This window comes from Tetrao urogallus (genome assembly GCF_951394365.1).
Source record: "Tetrao urogallus genome assembly, chromosome: 1".
Lineage (NCBI taxonomy): Eukaryota > Metazoa > Chordata > Aves > Galliformes > Phasianidae > Tetrao > Tetrao urogallus.
The window spans coordinates 183813449-183833624 of record NC_136813.1 but is presented as its reverse complement, the minus strand read 5'-3'; the positions used below and the strand labels follow the sequence as shown (position 1 = coordinate 183833624).

At 35.4% G+C, this 20176-nt stretch overlaps 1 protein-coding gene across 5 annotated transcripts in view; it reads left to right on the top strand.

The window, feature by feature from the left end:
* CACNA2D1 (calcium voltage-gated channel auxiliary subunit alpha2delta 1) overlaps nucleotides 1-20176 on the top strand; it is a gene marked incomplete at both ends in the record, with an annotated part of 353068 nt that overhangs the window by 209277 nt on the left and 123615 nt on the right. For all 5 annotated transcript variants that reach the window (XM_079549445.1, XM_079549444.1, XM_079549443.1 and 2 more), the window contains one exon: nucleotides 10022-10151. In XM_079549445.1, the coding sequence (XP_079405571.1) occupies nucleotides 10022-10151 (130 nt within the window). The remainder of the gene's footprint in view (nucleotides 1-10021; nucleotides 10152-20176) is intronic.

The window sequence follows — 20176 nt, the reverse complement described above, 5'->3', positions numbered from 1 at the left end:
GTCACTCTGCCCAAGACGGTCCCCAACCTTCACTTCCCTCACCAGTCCTTCTCTGTTAGCAAAGACCAGGTCCAGCAGGGCACCACCCTTGGTAGGCTCTCCTACCAGTTGCATAAAGAAGCTATCTTCCACACAGTCTAGAAACCTCCTGGACTGTTTCCTCTGTGCTGTATTATATTTCCAATATATATCAAGGAAGTTGAAGTCTCCCATGAGAACAAGTGACTTCTGCAGCTGCTAATAGAATGCTTTGTCCATCTCTTCATCCTGATTAGGCAGTCTATAACAGACCCCCACCAAGATGTTGCCCCTAAGGCCTTCCCCCTGATCCTTACCCATAGACACTCAACTATGTAATTTCCAACCCCAAATTCTTCAACATCAAAACAGTCTTTAATATAAAGGGCCACACCACCACCCTTCTTTCCTCATCTACCCCTTCTGAAGAGCTTGTAGCCATTTATCACAGCACTCCCATGGGTGGTCCCACCACGTTTTAGTAATAGCAACAAGGTCATAAGTAGCCTGACTCACAATCGCTTCCAACTCTTCCTGCTTGTTGCTCATTCTGCATGCATTGGTGTAGATGCACTTCAGTTTAGTCATCTGCCTCACTCCCAGCTTAAGCATCATTACCCTAGGCTCATCTCTTGTGAGACCTGGTTTTTCTCCTTTCCCCTTCACAGTTAATTTAAAGCTCTTTCAATAAGCCCCGCTAGCTCCTGCGCTAGGATTTGTTGCCCCCTTTGAGTTAGGTGGGTTCCACGGACAGACAACAGGCCAGGGGCCGAGTAAACTACTCCATGATCATATAACCCAAAGTTTCTGGCTTGACACTAGCCAATTATTCTTTGCTTGTGCTTTCTGATCCTACTCAGTGTCCCTACTGCCCCTAAAGGTATAGAGCAGAAGATCACTTGAGCTCCTGCTCCTTGAACTAAATGCCCTAAGCCCCTGAAATCTTTTTTCATAGTTCATAGGCTTGTCTGAGCAATTTCATCAATGCCCACCTGAACTACGAGTAATGGAAAATAATCAGATGACCTAACCAGATTAGGGAGTTTCCTGGTTATGTCCCTGATAACCAGTGCCTCAGGAAGGCAGCACACTTCCCGACGGCCCTGTTCCTTTGAGAAGGGAGTCACCCACCACTACCACCCTTCTTTCTTTCCTGTCAGAGGCAGTCTCAAGGCGCGGGGGTGACCGCCTCGCTGTAGGCTCCCTCCTAGGCGGATCTTCCATCACCTCTCCACTCACCTCCCATTCAATTTCCAGCAACTGGAACCTGTTGCTTAGAGGGAGCTGCGGGAGTGGTCAAAGCAGGCAGGGGGAGCTCCCATGACACCTAGTAGGGACTCTCTTCCAACCCTCCTCATCAGTCAGGTCTGTCCAACTGATAGGACAGGGGGTCCACTACCTTTCTGGGGGTATTTTCCTGGAACCCTTCCCTCTAGTAAGCCAGCGAGTCACTCCACCAGTCAATCTCCCACTCACACTCCCTGATGGTGTTAAGTCTCTGCACCTCATCCTTGAGCTCCACCACCAGGCTGAGCAGCTCGTCCACCTGCTCACACCTCACACAGGTGGAGTCCTTGCCACTCTCCCCGGGCAGCAGCAGGCTCAGGTACTCCCTGTAGCCAGAGACCTGAACAGCAACATTTCTGGGCAGACCTTCTGTCTGGGTTGCCATGGTCTTAGAATAAGCCTGCTGTCTGGTGAAGACCATGTTTCGTCCTGTGGTCTCAGAGACTGCCAAGGAAAGCCGGTCTCCTGAGCAAGGAGGGACAAAGCTTTACAGCTCTCACCAATTGTCCCACCTCCCACATGCACAGATGTGGCACCCTATGGGAAGTGTGGGCTGTGCTCTCACCAAACCTCCCCTTTCTCAGTGAGTAGAAACAATGGTTATTCACCTGGCGTGTTCATCTTGAAGCTGCTTTATTTTTATTTTATTTTAATTTTTATTTTAGGAATGTGGGTTTTTTTTTACTAAGTGTCATTGTGAGACCTCAGGTCTTTCTATTTCAAGCTATTCCAGGAAAGCTTGAGTCCAACTCATAGGAAAAGGCTCCACAGGGAGCAAATGTTCTTGCTTTTTTTTTTTTTTTTTTTTGGGGGGGGGGGGGGGGAAGTATTCTGTTTTAAAAAAAACTGTGTCAGGTTTATATTCTTTTATTCCAATTTGCACAACTCTACTCTTCTCCCAAATGAATATATTTTCAAGGCTGCAAATAAAAATGCATGATAATGAAATGACTGCCCCAAAGCTACCTCTTACCTGTGAAACAGAGTTATGAAATAAAAAGGACAAGAGTGATAACTGTAGTTGTCAATGTCCTAAAGAGATGAGTATGTTCCTAATGTGGAGAGTCCTACCTCGAAGGCAAATTTGCACAAAAGAGCAGATCTTGAATTCTCCTTATGGAGGCTAAATTTATGTCACATCAAATATCAAAATTCAGCCCTAAAGTGAGTGATTCATCAGTTTAATGGAAAATTGCTTCCTTGAGGACATTTCCTACTAGTATCAGATGCATGAGTTATAACAGTTGCAGTGAATGTGGAGTGATCATTGTTGGTAAATAAAAGCAGCTTCAACATCTGACATCTGAGTTTTTAGAGAATTAGAAATAGCTATTTCTAGTGAGTTCTTTATTGGCCAATTCCACGTAACAGTGCTGTGTGAGTGTTTTGACATGCCATTTTGAAATGGGCTGAATAGAAAGGGTCATGTCACTTTGATTGGGCTGAATCTGGGGTTTAGCTTCAGAAAAACACATTTGGCAGGTGCTGCCTGTGCGTAGGCTTCTTCAGTTATTTTTTTTCTTGTGACTGCCAGTCTTTTAGAGTTTTAAAGCTTGTTTGTAAAAAGGTGTCTTATAGATAATCTTGCAGATCATCTTTGTCATGTGTATTGCAGGTGATTTTACATGAATTCCACAAATTACAGTTGTCCAGACTTTAAAACTTTTGAACTTGCTTTCAGCTGACCTATTAAAATTTTATTTTCCTTTACTTTTCTCATGATTTCTTGCAATATTTTAAAGCTGACATGTTTCTTCTTCCTTTTTTTTTTTTTTTTTTTTTTTTTTAAATTATTATTATTATTTTTGTTGTTCCATTTACTTTTTTGATGTGTTTCTCCTATTGGATAGAATACCTTTCTAAAATTCCTCTCTGCCTCTGTTCATGTCATTTTGATTTTTGATTTATTTTTGATGTATTACATTTTTAAGTTTTTACCACACTAACACTTACATTTTTAAGTTTTTACCACACTAACACTGTTTCAAAACAGTGCTGTGGCAGTTAACTCAGATTATTAAACTGTCTGTAGCCTGCAAGGAAACTTAATTGTTCATATGTAACTCAGAGGCGAGTGTGTGGCTTTGTGTTTTATTTAATGTTTATTATCTGCCTAAATACAGCTGTTATTTAATTAGTAAAAACATGTTCTTATTTTATATAATCATGTATTAGTGAGTGATGTTTTTATAGTGTTTTTGGCTTCATTAGTGTTATCTTGCAGAATCACAGAAGAACATGAGATGAGGAGGACTTCTGGGGGTCATGTAGTCCAATCTCTTTCCCAGAGCAGGGCTTTACAGTTGTTAATGTTGTTATTGACACAAAGGACTGCCAAATTAAGAAGAAAGAGCAACAAATTAGTATGCTGCAAGATTTACGAAGTCTGGACTTTAACCAGTACTACAGAGATAAGAATGTGCTATGAAACAGGATCAGTCAGTGACCTAGCAAAGCATGGCAAAGACAACTGCATCAGATGAAAAAATCCAATTAATTAAATGTTCACATTCAGTGGTATTACAACTAATTCCTGATGAAGCATTAAGATGATTTAACATATCTTATTCTTGAGGGATATTATCTTTAATCAGATGTGGAAATAGTAAAAGATCGGCAGTGTAATTTATTTCAATAAAAGTAGAGTACCCTGTAATTTGGGTGTTGTATGAAAAATCTAAATTATCCAGAGTGCATTTTGGTCTTGGAATTGCAGATGGTGGCTAAATATCCTGCAGGACCTTTATAAGCAACTTATACATGTTTGTTTCCTTTTACTTTTATTATTACTGTAAGTACTCTAGTAGGATCTAAATACAGGGATTCGAAGGAGGCCAGGAATTGTAAAAGATTTTTTTTTTAAGTAATTCACTAGATCTTTTCTCATTGGTTCATAATATTTAAATCAGTTAAGATATGCTTTAATTATAACATGACCACATATTCATCATGGTGTCTAATGACATCATCTTATTCAGTCAAGGAACTGTAAAAGTCATTGCTGAAGTAGGCACTTGCTTCCAATACCTTAGGGGCTGGCAGGAAAAACACTCATAGTGACCATCCTGGTCTTAAACTCCTCTTTTTTCCCAAGCCATCACCCTGTATAGAAAAGAACCAGGTGATCTTGAGAGGCTGGTGTGAGAGCATACATAGAGACCTCTGAACTCAAGATAAAGGTGTGCTATTCAAGAGGGATATGGAGATGTGCTTCTTTAACACTGACATCAAAAGGAAGGCTAAAGAAACTTCTAAGTAGGTGGTGACTAATGATTTAGCAAGGAAGATAGGGATTTTCCATGCATTCTTTGCATCACTCTGCTGGGTACCTGAGCCTGGTAGCAGAGTTGTGAGTAAGAAGATATTCCCATAATAGAAGAATAAAACTTTAGGAAGCACTTACAGAAGTCAGATGTGCACAAGTCCATGGAACTAATGAACGATGCTGGTGTTACTGTAAGGCAGCTCTCCTCCATCCTAAAAACCCACTGAGAAGTGGAAGAGGTTCCTGATGATCTATTTTTATGTGCTTAGCTATTTAAAATGTGTATTCCATTTTGCCTGCCTTTGTAGCTAAGGAAAATATTGGAGATGGAATATGTGGATTTTTACATGTTGATGTCACTACCATAGTCTCTATTTAGCTTTGAGGTGAAGGTCAGCTGTAATCTGTAACAAAGAGAAAAAAACAAAACTTTCAATTATGTTTTGATTATCAAAGAAGAAATCAATGTTTCAACACATAATTCCAACTCACTAAAATATTATGTCAGTTTTAGAAGAGAAAATGTGATTGCGTAGGTCTCTTTAAGATTATATCTGTGTAGGGAACCTGCTTTGGCAGGGGGATTGGACTCGATGATCTCTGGAGTTCCCTTCCAACCCCTACAATTCTGTAATTCTGTAATTGCTAAAATATTTATGTGACTTGAGATTTTCAGTCCTTCATCCCAATACCTGTTCTATCTTCAGGTTTCTGTTCCTGATCTGTTCAGCTAATGAACCAGTGCTTTTCAACTAAAAGAAAATAAAATAGTATAAAGTCCAGTCATCTTCCTATTGCTATGATGATGATAAAAAAATAACTCAGTGCTGTGAAAAGACATCAGGATACTTTTAATTGCAGTGAAATGGGAGTTAAGCTGTGTCTGAGTTTTGCAAGCTGTTTTGTTTCATTCTCATTTAATGGTAGTTTGCTTTTCAATGGTACTTCTTGGCATAAAGCTTCCAGTTACTATGTGAACATAACTTAGTTTAAGTTCACAAAGCCTTTGAAAGAGCAGTTGCATTATTTCAAGTATGTTTTGGTTTATGAGACTATAGTATAAATATCCCTCTAAATGGCAAGTAACCTCTAGTTATTTTAGATCATGCCATAAGTAATTTAGGCAAGATCACAAAAAACACCCACAGAAGAATCCACTTTACTCAGATCTTACCAGTGACATCAATTTCCCTCTATTCTGATAGTGCAGACACATGAAAAAATATTAATTGGAAAAAAAAATAGCCATAAACTGGCACAAATGTGAACTGAAGAAGAAATGGATTTTATCTTCCTCACGAGGGACAGAGAAATGAGTCTGGAGATTCATTGCAGGGAAAGTATTAAGATATTTTGCTGACTGTCAGTGGTAGGTAACAATGTAATTCAATAAGTGAAGACCAGGTTTAAATAGATAGAAAATTAATCTTCAGCCACCATCTCATGCGGGATTTTTCTGTGCCAGTATTGATTGTGTTTCATTTCCTGACTTGAGAGACAAATTGGTTGGAGTTGAATTTTAATTACATTCATACACTTGATTATATTCCTTGAAAATAGGTGTTTCACTGTTTTCCTGAAAGCAAAGTTTAGGAGGTTATTAAGAATTTAACAACCACTGCAGCAATCCAGTCAAACTTTTGATAGAAATACCAAACTTAAATAATTAATAACGCTGGGGTTTTCCTTTTTCATCTTTCCTTTTCTTCTCTCTCTCTTTCTTTTTTTTTTTTTCCTCCCCTAATAGAGATGTAGCTTACTTGTAATTCATGTAGTTGCCAACTGAAAACTAAGTGGATTTTTGTAAAAGAATCCACTACAAACCATTGGATATGTAAGGTCTTGCATTAGGGCTGCTGGTCAAGAAGTGGTGTATTGAGGGCAGTACCAGTATGTCTGTAATGCTTCCGATGCTAGCCTGTTGTGTCCAGCTTTGTGATCCCCAGTTCAAAAAAGGCAGGGATCTCCTAGAAAGGGTTCAATGGAGGACCACAAAGATGACAAAGGGCCTGGAGCATCTCCTGTATGAGGAAAGGTTGAGTAAGCTTGGTCTGTTCAGCCTGGGGAAAGGAAGACTGAGGGAGATCTGATTAATGTTTGTAAATATCTGACTGGAAGTATGTGGCAAATGGATAAGGCCAGGCTCTTCTTGGTGGTGTGTAGCAAAAGGACAAGGAGCAATGACCTTAAACTTTAATATAAGTTTCATGTAATCATGAGGAAGAACTTCTTTACAGGAAGGGTGACAGAGCACTGAAGCAGGTTGCCCAGAGAGGTTGTGGAGTCTCCTTCTACGGAGATCTTCAGTATCAGTCTGCACATCTACCTGTGAGACCTATTGTAGGGTTCCTGCCTTTGCAGTGGGTTTGGACTTGATGATCTCTAGAGATCCCTTCCAATCCCTTCAATTCCGTGATTCTGTGTGCCATTACAAGTGTGGAAAACAGACTTGTATTTGAATATTTAAGATGTTCTGGTGGATTACGTAAAATCTGTTTCATTGATGTTCAGTCAAATGTTGGTACTAGACTCAAAGTTTCTTCCATAGAACATGAGTTATGGGAAAGACTGAAGGCTCAGTTTTATTCTGTTACTCAGAATGGCGCTGAGCACTGATAAAAGTTAGTGTTCAAAGGCTTTAGGAATTCTAAAAATGCATACTTGAGTGTCAAAATCTTTATGCAGAACTCTGTAGTACAGATCTGATGGTTTACCCGCTTTCTATCTTACTGTACCATGCTCTCAAGTGTCTATTATTGAAAATTTGTTGGAAAAAATCTTATGACATCCACTCATTGTGATATTTTCACAATGGCTTCAGTGTTTTTTTTTGTTTTGTTTTGTTTTTCCTGAAATGTTCTGTGAAAGCAACAGGAGACTTTAGTTGTTGGTACTCATTTCAGAAAGCGTTTTCATTTTTTTAATCAAATGATTTGCAGACAGGAAAGGAATTCTTTTCGTACATAAGATCAATTGTTGAGACTGTATTTGCAGGATTAGACACATTCATTACCTTGAGCAGCACGAAACAAAAAGATAACTTGTGAAAAGAACTCCAGAATTTCTTCATGTTACATAGTATCCCAATTCTCAGAAACAGTTAGATAGATGGACAGATAGAGAGGGGAAGAGAGATTGTAGGAATAAAAAGGAAAAAAAAAAGAGTCAAATTGGACTCAAATGTTTTGTCTGAAGTCAAAATTCTGTGTCATTTCTAATTACAGAACACATAAACTATTAATGATACCAGCTCCAGTTTACTTGAAAGTAAGCTGTAGTGATCTTACCTCTGGTAAAGTTAAGCAAGTGGCATACTGTATTGGGACTTTTTAGATTGTATTGTACAAGCATTTCCCATTTTTCTAATTCATATTCCAAAGCTTAAACATGACTGTCTGAAGAGAATTGAAATGAAGAAGTGTGATAGAAGTCCTTTGACAACCTCCAAATCTCCCAATGGAAAATAGATGTGTCTAGAGACACTTTTAGTGAAAAAGCACAGGAAAATAGACAGTATCTGTCATCTGGCCTCAGATTTTCCAATGAGAGTAATTCTAAGTAATTAGCACATTATATCAGTTTAGATTATTTAATGTTATCGTAGACTTAGACTTTACCTGGTAGTAGTTTTGCACGAATTTGCACAAATTAAAAGTATCATCCTTCACCTTGAGTATTAAGAATTCTGTCTTTCCTTCTGTCTCATGCATCTGAGTTGGATTAAGGGATAAACAGCAAACTTAACAACTTAGCATAAGATATAATAGCTATACTACATAAAAAGAAAAGAAAAGAAAAGAAAAGAAAAGAAAAGAAAAGAAAAGAAAAGAAAAGAAAAGAAAAGAAAAGAAAAGAAAAGAAAAGAAAAGAAAAGAAAAGAAAAGAAAAGAAAAGAAAAGAAAAGAAAGAAAAGAGAGAGAAAAAAAAAGTAGAATTCATGCCTAACTTCATTTTTCCAAAAGTAAAATAGAGTTGCATTGTGAAATGTATCTCCCCTAATTCTGGACAGTTATGTTGCAGCCATCTACATCTACACTAGCTGGCCTACAGCTATTGGACTCAATGGAAGGGAGGAGTGGCTTCTTTCTTGATTCATCTCATGGGAAAACAGCTGTTTAAGTAAGATGAGATGAGATTAATTTTGCTCCAAAAGTGCCTATTTTTCTTCATGGACTGTGAAAGCAGCCTGGGGCAATGAGCTAATATGTAAATTGCCGTGTTACTGAAATCAGTAGATTTCACTTTTTGGACAAGCTGTACCCTTTATGTTTCCAAAAGAAACTACTTCTTCACAATCTACATGATAAAGCTGCTTATTTCAGGCATTTGAACTTGTGTATCTTTTCATGATCCTATGGTGAAACAGATAAGGAAACTTAGCTTTAATCAGGATGATTTGCAGTTGAATTAAAATTCAGCTGTCTGTATATTGAGGATAAGGGATAATAGACATATTGGAAGTATATAGAGAATAGCTTCAATGCATGGTGTGCCTGAATCATCAGACAGATGCTTCTTTTTCAGCAATGTTTTTCAACTATAATACGTTTAAAAAAACTGATGACTCTGTAGAATTAAAAATATCCATATAATTGCTTATAATTGCTGGCCTAAGTAATCATTTAGTATCCTAGTTGATTCATTATTAATTAAAGTGGCAATCTGCTTATGCCATGGAGACTCCTGTTCCATCTGCAGCTGAGCCAAGCAAAGACATTAGCAGCTCCCTTTTGATCTTCACTCCCTTCTTGGTTTTCATGCTTCATGCAGTTTTGTATCTAAAAACAAACAAACAAACTTCTGCTTTACAATTTTTTTAAAAATCCTAACTGAAAGTCTGAGTGGATTGAAAAGAAACAAGAAGCAGTGGTGCAGGTAAGAGAAGCTAGAAAACTGAGGCAGGGAGGCAGGTGGTAGTAGTGAGCAGACAGGCAACTTCATCAAGACTTACTAGTTACGTAAACCAATAAACAAAAACTATGACAGTCAGAACTTATGAAAAAGCTTCATTTCCTTTCTCCGTCTTACACGTGCATCACTGTTTCTCAAAAACCTATTTATGAGTTGTGTATTACTGGTATCGTATTTTAAGGTACATGATTTACAATGTTATTTAAAAAATCAAGATAAGCAACATTTATATTTAAAATTAAGTACAAATTATTACAAGTAATAAAAGGATAACATAGTTGCCGTCATGCAATTGGCTATGTAAGATGCTAGACTCTTCCTTTTGAAGCTTTTAGTTTCACTAAGTTGATTGAGTTCTGTTGATAACCTGTAATTCATATTGAATTATACACAAGTATGTCTAGACGTGGAGCAAATAAGTGTTTTTATACAGTAATGCAAAATTTTAGCTATAAAGTCTGCGAGTCTTTTATGTAAAAGGAGGAATCGTTTTGGCATACTTTGTAATATTTTGTACTCTACATTTCTTATTTTAAAAAGCCTGAAAAGAATGACACTGAATCTGGCAGCCAGAGAATCAGACCAGTATTTGAAGAAGATCCTGTTTTCCGACGGCAAACGTCTTACCAACATGCAGCAGTTCACATACCAACAGATATTTATGAAGGCTGTAAGTAGCACATGCACAAACTGATTTTACTGTAATAAACTTATAACTTCTGTCCCATTCTTCAAAGCAAATAAATTACAAATCAGTTTTTCATTTCTATTTTTAGTACAGATATTGAAACTGTATTTTTTTTTCTTTTTTCTTTTTTCTTTTTTTTTGATTAGTTTAATGATGCTTCAAATATTTGTTCTATTAGGTATATAATTCATCTTATGAATTAGTTGGATTAGCCATGTTAGCTATGATTAAACACTATTGTGGAAGGATCTGAATTTCCAAGATGGAACTGGAGATGAATCAAAACTCCTACATATTCTGATTTTCTTATCCATTCTTTCTGCGTCCTGTGTACATATGTAATATAAAGAATTCTTGACAGGTCTTTACACTGTTTTGGAGACAAGGAGATAATTACTGAAATCATTTTTAATTATCCCAAGAACATACATGGTTCAAGAAAGTAACATCCTATGCATCCTACCTAAACTCTAACAACCCTCTGCTAAATCATATCCCTGAGCACCACATCCAAACGGTTGTTAAACATATCCAGGGATGGTGACTCAGCCACCTCCCTGGGCAACCCATTCCAGCACTTAACAATCCGTTCTGTAAAGAAGTTTTTCCTGATATGCAATCTAAACCTCCCCTGATGAAACTTGAGGCCATTTCCCCTTGTCCTGTCACTGTCAGCAGTGAGACACCACTCCCCAGCATAAGCACAGTTTCACCACACTGGACCATGCTCTGAGTGCCCTGATACAGCTGTGGGCACTCCTGTTCTTTGAGGTCTTTTCTAACCTGAGCAATTCTATGGTTCTATGGTTCTATGTTAGTACTTATGTTGCATGCAGTGCATTTCCAGAATTGTAGTAACAAGACTAGCAAAGAATTTGAGTAAACTCTTTCTAAATAGTGTTTAAATAAACAAATAAACATGTGCACATATTGCTGAGGATTTTTTAATTGTAGCAGTATTTCAACATTTGGTATTTAAATTATCTTTCAGGATGAAAATAATTTCTTTTTTTGTGTTCATTGTAAAGACAAAAAACATTACCACTAAGATGACGTTTTGGCATTCAAAAAGGGTACATAATTTTAAAAAGAAGTGCAGAAAAAAAAATGAAATATGATCCATATTTTTCAATTCTTTGTTTAGGGTGCTAATTTTAAGTATGCAGCCTTTCTTCTTTTTTGAAATCTCATCAGGAAGAGAGACCTTGAAGTGACCCGAGCTCTTTAAAATTCATGGTGACCATTCAGAAAATGGAAATGGAAATGTCAGTTTGATGAGGAAGAGAATCATCATAGCTGATACTCTTATATGGTGTGCTTGAATGACAGACATAGAGGATTACTCTGGGATTCTTGCTTTAATAACTAAAGTGCATCTTAATTGCAGGATTACAGGGAAGAGATAGGCCATTTCCTTTTATTTTTAGTTAATAAGTATTAATAGTTTGCATCTAAACTCTTACAAAAACTCGTCTGTAATCATGAGAATTTTTTCTAGCTCTGAAATTTAGCAAACATAACAGTTAAATATTTTGTTGTTGTGTTGAGTCTAACTTTTAGGTAGTAGTTTTAAGAACACTTATGTGCATTAAAAACAATATAGGTAGTATTACTGTACAAATCCTGAACCAAAAAATGATAATGGACTATGACTTCCATAGGAAAGGTGCAACTTCAGTATGTAACAAAATGATATCCCAAGATATAAATGTGAATTTGTAGAGAGAGGTGGCAACATACATGGATCAAGAAAAATGAATGATTCTTTGGGTCTGACTGTCATGCTAACTAGCAAAGATATGGTATACCTAAATGACTGGTGATTTTAGATTCAAGGAATAGGAAATTATTATTATTATTATGCCTAAGAAATTGTCATCTGTAATTTTGTGTCAGCAAAGTAGTAACAGGGTAGTAACAGGGTAATTTCTACTTAAACAGCTACTGATGGTGTTTATAAAGATAAAAACCTGTGAACACCTAAAAAAGGTGTGGTTTTTACGTCAATAAATACAACATTTTCACCAGTTTTATTTTACAGTGTATCTGAAGCACAGTGAATGACTGGAATGTTGTCATACAACAAAAGACTTAGAAAACTAGTGTTTAATTTTATTTTCATATACAGTTATTTGTAAAAATCTGCAAGCAAATTTTATTACCCTAGATAGAGTTAACCTATCTTAAACACTTTTGTGATTTTTCTTCCTGCTTACCTTTAAGTAAACTGTCATTTCTTGGAAAAAGATTTCAGTGCCTACTGTAGTAGGTAACAGTTGTACATTTGAAAATTGTTTGTACATTTTAAAAGTAGTTTGTAATGCGTCTTCAGTTCCTTGGCTATTTCACAGTCTTCTAGTAAACATTTAGAAAACAGGTATTACAACAAATCTTTCAGAGGCACAATGCATGAGACATAGTTTAAAACTTTAAGGGGAAATTCTTTTTTACTGAACTGCATTTTGAAAAACAGATCATATATGTTTTGTGGGATGACAAAAGAAGCAGAGAATTACTCTTTGGATCTCACAGAACAGTTTTCAACAGTCAGTAAGATATTTAAATTCCCCTCCCTCCCTTGAGATTGGCCTTCATGTCTGTTACATTCTTAAATCTGAATTTTCACTTGGATCTGTAGATCATGCTTTGCAAGTTATTTATTTTTGGGGGAATTTTAAAATCACTGACTCTTAGTAATATATGATCTATGAAATCACAGAACCATAGAATCATGGTGTTTAGAAGGGACTTCTGGAGATCATCTAGTCCTACCCCTCTGTTGAAGTAAGTTCTCTAGAGGTTGTGATCTTTGTTCGATACTCAGTTTTAATTTCATTGTTAGTTTGTTTCAATTATTAGGTATAATTTTTAAATATAAGTTACATTTGGATTTTCTGTCATGCACAGTTTATATGTGTGGATCTATTCTCCATTTAGCCCTGGAAACTGGGATACTGGCTTAGATATTGACTCTCAAATAGTGTGCCACCTATTTAAACCTGACAAACCAGTACATGCTAAAAAATAATAGATGTCTACTACGTGCAAGTATAGTGACTTGCTTACTTTGAAATACACTGATAAAGTTCTTGTGAAGTGGTCCATTTTATTATACCATTACAAAACATCCATTCACTACATTTGCTTTGTTAATTTATAGCTTATTTGATTGCAAAAACAAATACTATGAAATCTATTTTGCTTTCTCTCCTCTGCATCTGTTACCAAAACATCAATAGAAGCAGGAAAAAAATCAAAGGAATTTCTTTATTTGTCTGTACCTGATAATTTTAGACTCACTGCAAAAGAGGTCAGCCCCAATAAAATGCACATAAATTGAACTTTTAATTCAGCATTTTTTCAAGAGTTCCATTTAGATCTTGAAAAAAGATCAGTCTGCTAGTGGAAACAGACCAGACCCTCAGGTCAGCTTTTTATTGCATGCACTAGAATCTGTCATACATCTCATATTAGTAATAACAAAAGTTTCATTTTCAAATCCAAATCCCAATTGACACTGTACTCTGCTTATCCCTAAACTGAAAATGTGAACTGCAGGCCAGAATAAGAGGAAATTCAAAGCACAAAGCAAATAAGGTTAATCTGCCTAGTGGATACCACCATACACTGTCCTCTTTGAGATGCATAATATGCCATCTGCTACAGTGGTCATTCTAAACAGAAGTCAGTGCTTTTGTTAGAGTTTTAGAAAGGGTGCTAGGCAAAGCATATAAGCAAGGGCTGTTTTTTTGTTGTGGTTACTCCTGCTTCACTTCTTCCAAGTAAGGAATAATAATGTTATTTCCACATGTCATTACTTGATTATCATTGAAGAGCTGATTAAAGTGTCAGACTGACAGTACTTATAAAAGTAGAGAATAATATGTCTCAAAATGATGACTAAGCTTGGAATATGTTTGGACAGCTACCACCATAAGAAAGACTTTCCTTTTGCAGAGTTTATGAGAGCAGTCATGGACTTGGAATTAAAAGATGGCTTATATAGCTCAGCAGTGTAAAAATATATGTAGTGTTTATTACTACCCTCCCATTATTGAGATCACAGTCAAAATTTTGCTGCTCCTTAGAATTTTCTACAGTGATTTTTATTACAATTTTTGATGGGAATTTTTATGGTCTTCAACAATTTGTGAAAATCTGGAGTATCTTACTCCTGTTTCTTCTATTTTATTTATTTATTTTTAATGAATTCAGTTCTTTTAGTCAGTGAGTCACTTGTGAAAAAATGCAGTGAATGATTGAAGTGGACCTTTAAATAAATTTCCAGTGTTAGGCTGTTTTAAATACCAAACATTATGGCTTGGGGTAAAAGTAAAGCAAATGTTAGTTACAGCAAAGTCCCTAAGTACTCAGCCTGCTTGACTGTTTCAGTTTCCAACCCAGAGGGAAATTACTGACATCTAAGACTAAGCAAAGAACTCTAGGGTCAATATTGTTTTTATACTCTGACAATTATAATTTAAGTTACTATTTTCATGCAGAATTCCTGAATTAATATTCTTACACATACAGAAAAAACAAATAGCTTTTCTAACTTGATGAAAATCTTTACTTGTCTCAGAGCAGTACTCCACATCATGATGCATTTATATCCTAAATGCTGTAGACTTAGAGATGAGATTATAGCTTTAGAAAATAATATGAAAGTGGGACTCCTGAAGTATTCTACCTCTGAAATTAAAGAAACCCATTTGAAATTAATTTAGGATTAGCTATTAAAAACAATTTACACTTGAATTCTAATTCTTATTTGGTGTATGTTATTGTGAGAGCTGACTAATAGATGGCTTCATGAAATTAACATTTGGAGAATGTTAAAAAATGTATTATTTTAACTTTTCAGAAATGTTAATTCCTACTTCAAAACATCAGGCAAAAGGCATAGTGCCTAAAACATTTGCTATAGCTTATGACTTGTAGTTGGTTTTGTTACTCAGCTGAATTTGGAAAGAACAAATGGTCATTTTCACTTTTGTATCCTATATTTTATGTTGAAGAGTTTTCTCAGCTAACATTTTCTATTATTTCTGATGTAACAACCAGTGAATGAAGGAAATAAATCGGACACTGAGGCAGGAGAGGCAGATACACCATAGCACTGAAGTACCTAACAGCTTTGTAAGACATGCAGCAATCGATACATTTAAATACCACAGTGTCATATAGCCTGCAAAGGACATAGCAGGTTTCCTGGGTGTGGTAGATAGAGGAAACTTTCATTCTAGGGGCCAATATGAACTTCAAAATATGATTGTTTTCAATATACAAGTAGAGATCAAAATTTTGATTTAACCTTCATCTTTTACATTTGAGTGTTGTAATTCACATTTGAAGGATGAATAAATTGTCAAGGAAGAGTTTGTTTTTCCTTCTCATTTATTCCATTAAGTCCAGAAATTGATAGTTTTGTTTGCTTCTGTTTGTAAAAAGAAGCCAAACCAAGCATTTTGAATTTGGTTTCCAATAAATCAATGTAGGCCTTAACCATGACCCTTTATTTTTGCTGTGGGTTATTTCCCAGTGAATCCTTCGGGAACCATCAACTACCAACATTTCTAAATTCTGTTGTTCCTGTTCTTTTAACCAGGAATTGACATATTTGGGTCTCTGGTACTATAAGATTTTTGTAAATATTCAAAAGATATAATTTACTACTTGGTTAATGTTTTCAATATTGTGAGATGTGAAAAGCTGTGATAGCTGTTTGCTATGGTCCTGTTTTCAAGAAAATAATAGTTCCTACAATGAAGAGACTTTTCAGGCGATTTCTCTCCAAAGTTCTTTGATTTTTAAAACATATGATTTTAGGTAGAAGGTTGCAAAATATCTTACCCTTCCTATTTTTTTTTTTTTTTTAACTGCCTAACATTAAATTGTTTATTAAAAAAATGTGTGAAAAACATTTTTTTTCTTATAAATTTGCCATTGATTATTACCATCATTCTGTTTGGCTGACTTTCACTCTGTATTTCTTGACCAACAAATGTGATATATATCCGAAAGTACCATGAACATAATAGCAAGTCCAGAAATTCCAGCGTCTGTTAGGTTGTTTGACTGAGTAATAAATGTTTAAGCTCTGCATACTGCCAAATTCTATTTTGGAAGCCAGATGATTACTGCTGCTCCTCAGATCTCTTTCCATTGCTTCTGCAATATTTTCTCTCTTATGTACAGCTTGGAATAGCAATTAGTGTTGAATCCCCTTGTACTAAGAGGGGAAATTTGGCACTGCAGTATGTTCTTCTGGTAAAAATAGCTAACAGATGCATTTGCATTTTAAAATAGAGACTGCAAAGCAGAACACTCTGAATATCAGTGGATCTTTATTGGAAACATTAAAAAACAAAACAAAAAAAAACAAAAAAAACCAACTTTAACAAAGATTTTGAAAGAGCAGTTGATTGTGCTGTGTGGAATTCCCTCTTGCAGAAACTAGTGCAAAGATTCTTGATGTCATAAATCTGGTTTAACTTTAAAAAATAGGTTGATGTCTGTGTGTTACCTGAGCTTTGTGTTTGTCCTCTTGAAAGGAAAAATGTCACCTCAGCCCTTTTGTCAGCTACATTACCTGACAGATGGCTGTGGGGATGTGAGAGGTGTCAGTTTTGTTCTCAAAGCTCCTATACAGTGAGGAATGGTAATCAAGAGGTTACTGTGGCTTTTTGTAACTGTAAATTCAAGTCCTTCAGGATTCAACAGAATCTCTTGTATAATCTTTATTTTAAAATTGTGTCCAGAGAACCATAAGGGAGTGTGGAAATAAATATTTGTTATATTTGCAAGCTCGAAGTGAATGTATACTTTAAATGTGTTTCAGCCTCTGACAAGTAAGTAGATATGATGTAGTGAGCTGATTACCAGAAAAGATGTGCTAAATTGCTTGAAGAAATTGAAGTCTAGGAAAAGAATGCAAATTTGTTCTAAGCGCTTTATGGAAAAAAAGGAAGGTGTTTGTCTAAAGGACCTTAAAACATTGTTTGACCAGAAGCATGAGAAGGCTAGGTGTCGCCTTTGTTTCGGCGACCCTGATTGAAGTCTCCTTGTGAAAGTTAACATTCAGTTAACTACAGCTAGGAATATACTTCATTACAGAACCATTCTCTCTGCTCATTAAGAACTTTAGAAATTACTTGGTCTTATTTTTACTATCAGAAGAGTTTAGTAGACTGATTATCAGCTGAATGCTGGAAGACTTTCTCTTAGGAAATATGTTCTTCAGCTTTGATATTAATAATTTATAAATTATTAAAATTTATAAAATCCATAATTTAATGTTTTTTTTTCCCTCAAATTTCAGAAGTATATCTACTTTAATTGCATCATCTGTGTTACCATCCTATCCAGCATTGTACTTATTAATAATGTTTTTAAAGGAGTATCACCTTTGCAAATAATACATTCAGTTCTAAGTTTGGGTTAGGAAGTTGGATAATACAAAGGGATTTACACGGAATTTTAATCTAGACATATAGATTTGACCATCTTTAGAGGAAATGGCTTTTTGCATGTACATATGTCCAATATTTTGACTCTGTAGATCTTGTAAGAAACTGCAGAATTCAGTTTAAGGATGTTACTGTTTCTTTATTTACCCTTACCCGACTTCGTGCTTTCTGCCATGTAAATTCATTTCCACTCATAATTATTTGGAAGGAATATGTATAATTTAATCATGAAGTGTTTCTTTGGCAAAGCATAAATAAGAATTTCTGCCACTATTGATAGATATTTTGTGAAGTTTTGATAGTGTAGTTTGAGCATTGGTGATTCTATTTATTTATTTAAAAGAATATTTAAATAATTAATACTACTCAGCTAGTAATTTTCACTTCCTGCTCTGTGCATATGTATTAATTGGAGAATAAATTACATATTCTTCTGTGCATCGTGAAGATATGTTGCATCAGTTTGAAATTTAGGGTATATAACTTCTTACATTTTGTATAGTATACAGATATTGTAGATGTTTTTCCATGACAGAGCTTGTTTTACACCAAACTAGATATTATTACTCTGTCTGACACTTGATCCTTTCAGATTATTGTTTCTATCAATAATATTAAAGTGGCTTTATTTATTTTCTGTCTTGTCTTCCCTGGAATGTCTTCATTCATAGTCTATTTCCCTGATTTCCCACTTTTTTAGGAAACTCAGCCTTAGGAATAATTCAGATCTTCTACATTTGTGCAAAATTCCATTTTAAAATGATGTCTAGTGCTGAGTAAAATGCAATGTCTACTTCTAATACATGTCCCTCATAAACAGAAGATCCTAAGCTGCAGCTCACAAAACTTATCTGTAAAACACCCATTTATCTTAATGATCTTCCCATACCATTTTCCTCTACTTTATTTTGATGGATAAGATTAAAAATTACTTCCCATTTACTGCATGTAAACTCCTGCTGTCTGGTGGTTTAGTGATCTTCAGTTATACAGTCAGATTTAGATACTCCCCTTTCTGATCCACTTAAACCTAAAAACCAGATATTTTATAACTGATGTATGATGCAAACTTCAGTTGTTTGGATGTACTCTTACCTTCCATCCTATTCAAAAGCCTTAACGCATAATCTTCTAGATTTTTTTTCTTCATGCAAATCTGAAGTTTTTATTGTCTTTTTTCTTTCTGAAAGTTTTGGTTCCCCCCCCACCCCCCCATGGGTTCTGATTTTTTGGCTGTCTTTTCTTCTTCTCAAGTTTGTATTTCCTCCTTTCCTCGATTATTTTTTTTCTTTTTCTTGCATATGGCTTACAAATATTGTACTCATTTGATAGTGTTGATTCTGGATTTTTCAGCATTCTTCCTCCTCATGGAGTCAGTATGTCCCTCTGTTTATTCACACATTTTAAGGTTATTTATTTATTTGTTTGTTTGTTTGTTTGTTGTTAAGCATCTTATTCAGAACTTACTCTTCTTCTCTTGTTAAGCAAACATCTCCATATCTTCAGTTTCTGTCCTCTGACATTCTTTCTCTGGTAGGATTTCACTACTTTTTCTAAGTACTTCACTAGTCATTTTTCATATCCCCACTGGATAATATTTCATATATAAAAGATTCTTCAGGATAATAGACATCTTACAGCCTTGGTGTCTTGTCATCTTTAATGTGTCCTATTTCTCTGGAGTCTCCTCTTACACTGCTCATTAATCAGTACTGTTCTCTCTCTTTTTCCCTTCTCTTTCCTCTAAAGAAAAAAGTAGAACAGCTCACAGAGTTTCCTAATTTTCCTCCTCCTGGCATCTCCTTTCCTTCTTCTTTGATATTCTTTCATAATTGGTTATTTTCCAAGACATAAATATTTTGAAAAGAAATATTGAACATTTATAATAAATATTCCTTTCTATCTTTTTTATACAAATATTCAAAAGTTTGTCTCCTAAGGATTATTTTCAATACAACAATGTTTTGGTAAAAATGTTGATAATTAACTAGTGTGCATGTTGTAGTTGAACAAGCTGTGTATGTGTTAAAGTACATTTGTGCTTGCAGTACCTTTTTTTAGATCATTTCACTGAGACGTTCACCCGTCCATTCTGCTGCCACCATCCTGTTTGCCAGGCCTCTTTCAAGTAAAAGCACTGTTTTCCCACCAGTACAAAGCTATTTAAGCTAAGCATCTTTTTCAAAATGAGACCTGATCTTTTCTCTCAGTCAACATTATAATATTAGTTAACTGTAATAAACACATTTATTAATCTCGTTGCAAATTAATTTTCAGCTTTCATACTGTTTATTTTAAAAATGTAGTTTTATATTGTTAAGGGCGTGACTTTAAAATAATTACCTGTATCAGTATTCCTTCTTTCATTGTAATTTATTTATGTTTCAAGCCATTTGTTGTCCTGTGAGACACTGACTGTCCTTTCTCTCCATTTGTCACTACAAGCACTCTGGTCCATTCAGGGTCAGTTTCTTAATGACGTAGAAAAAAATGAATAGTTGCTGACTATGGAAAGACAGTGAGAAATGGGGAAAAAAC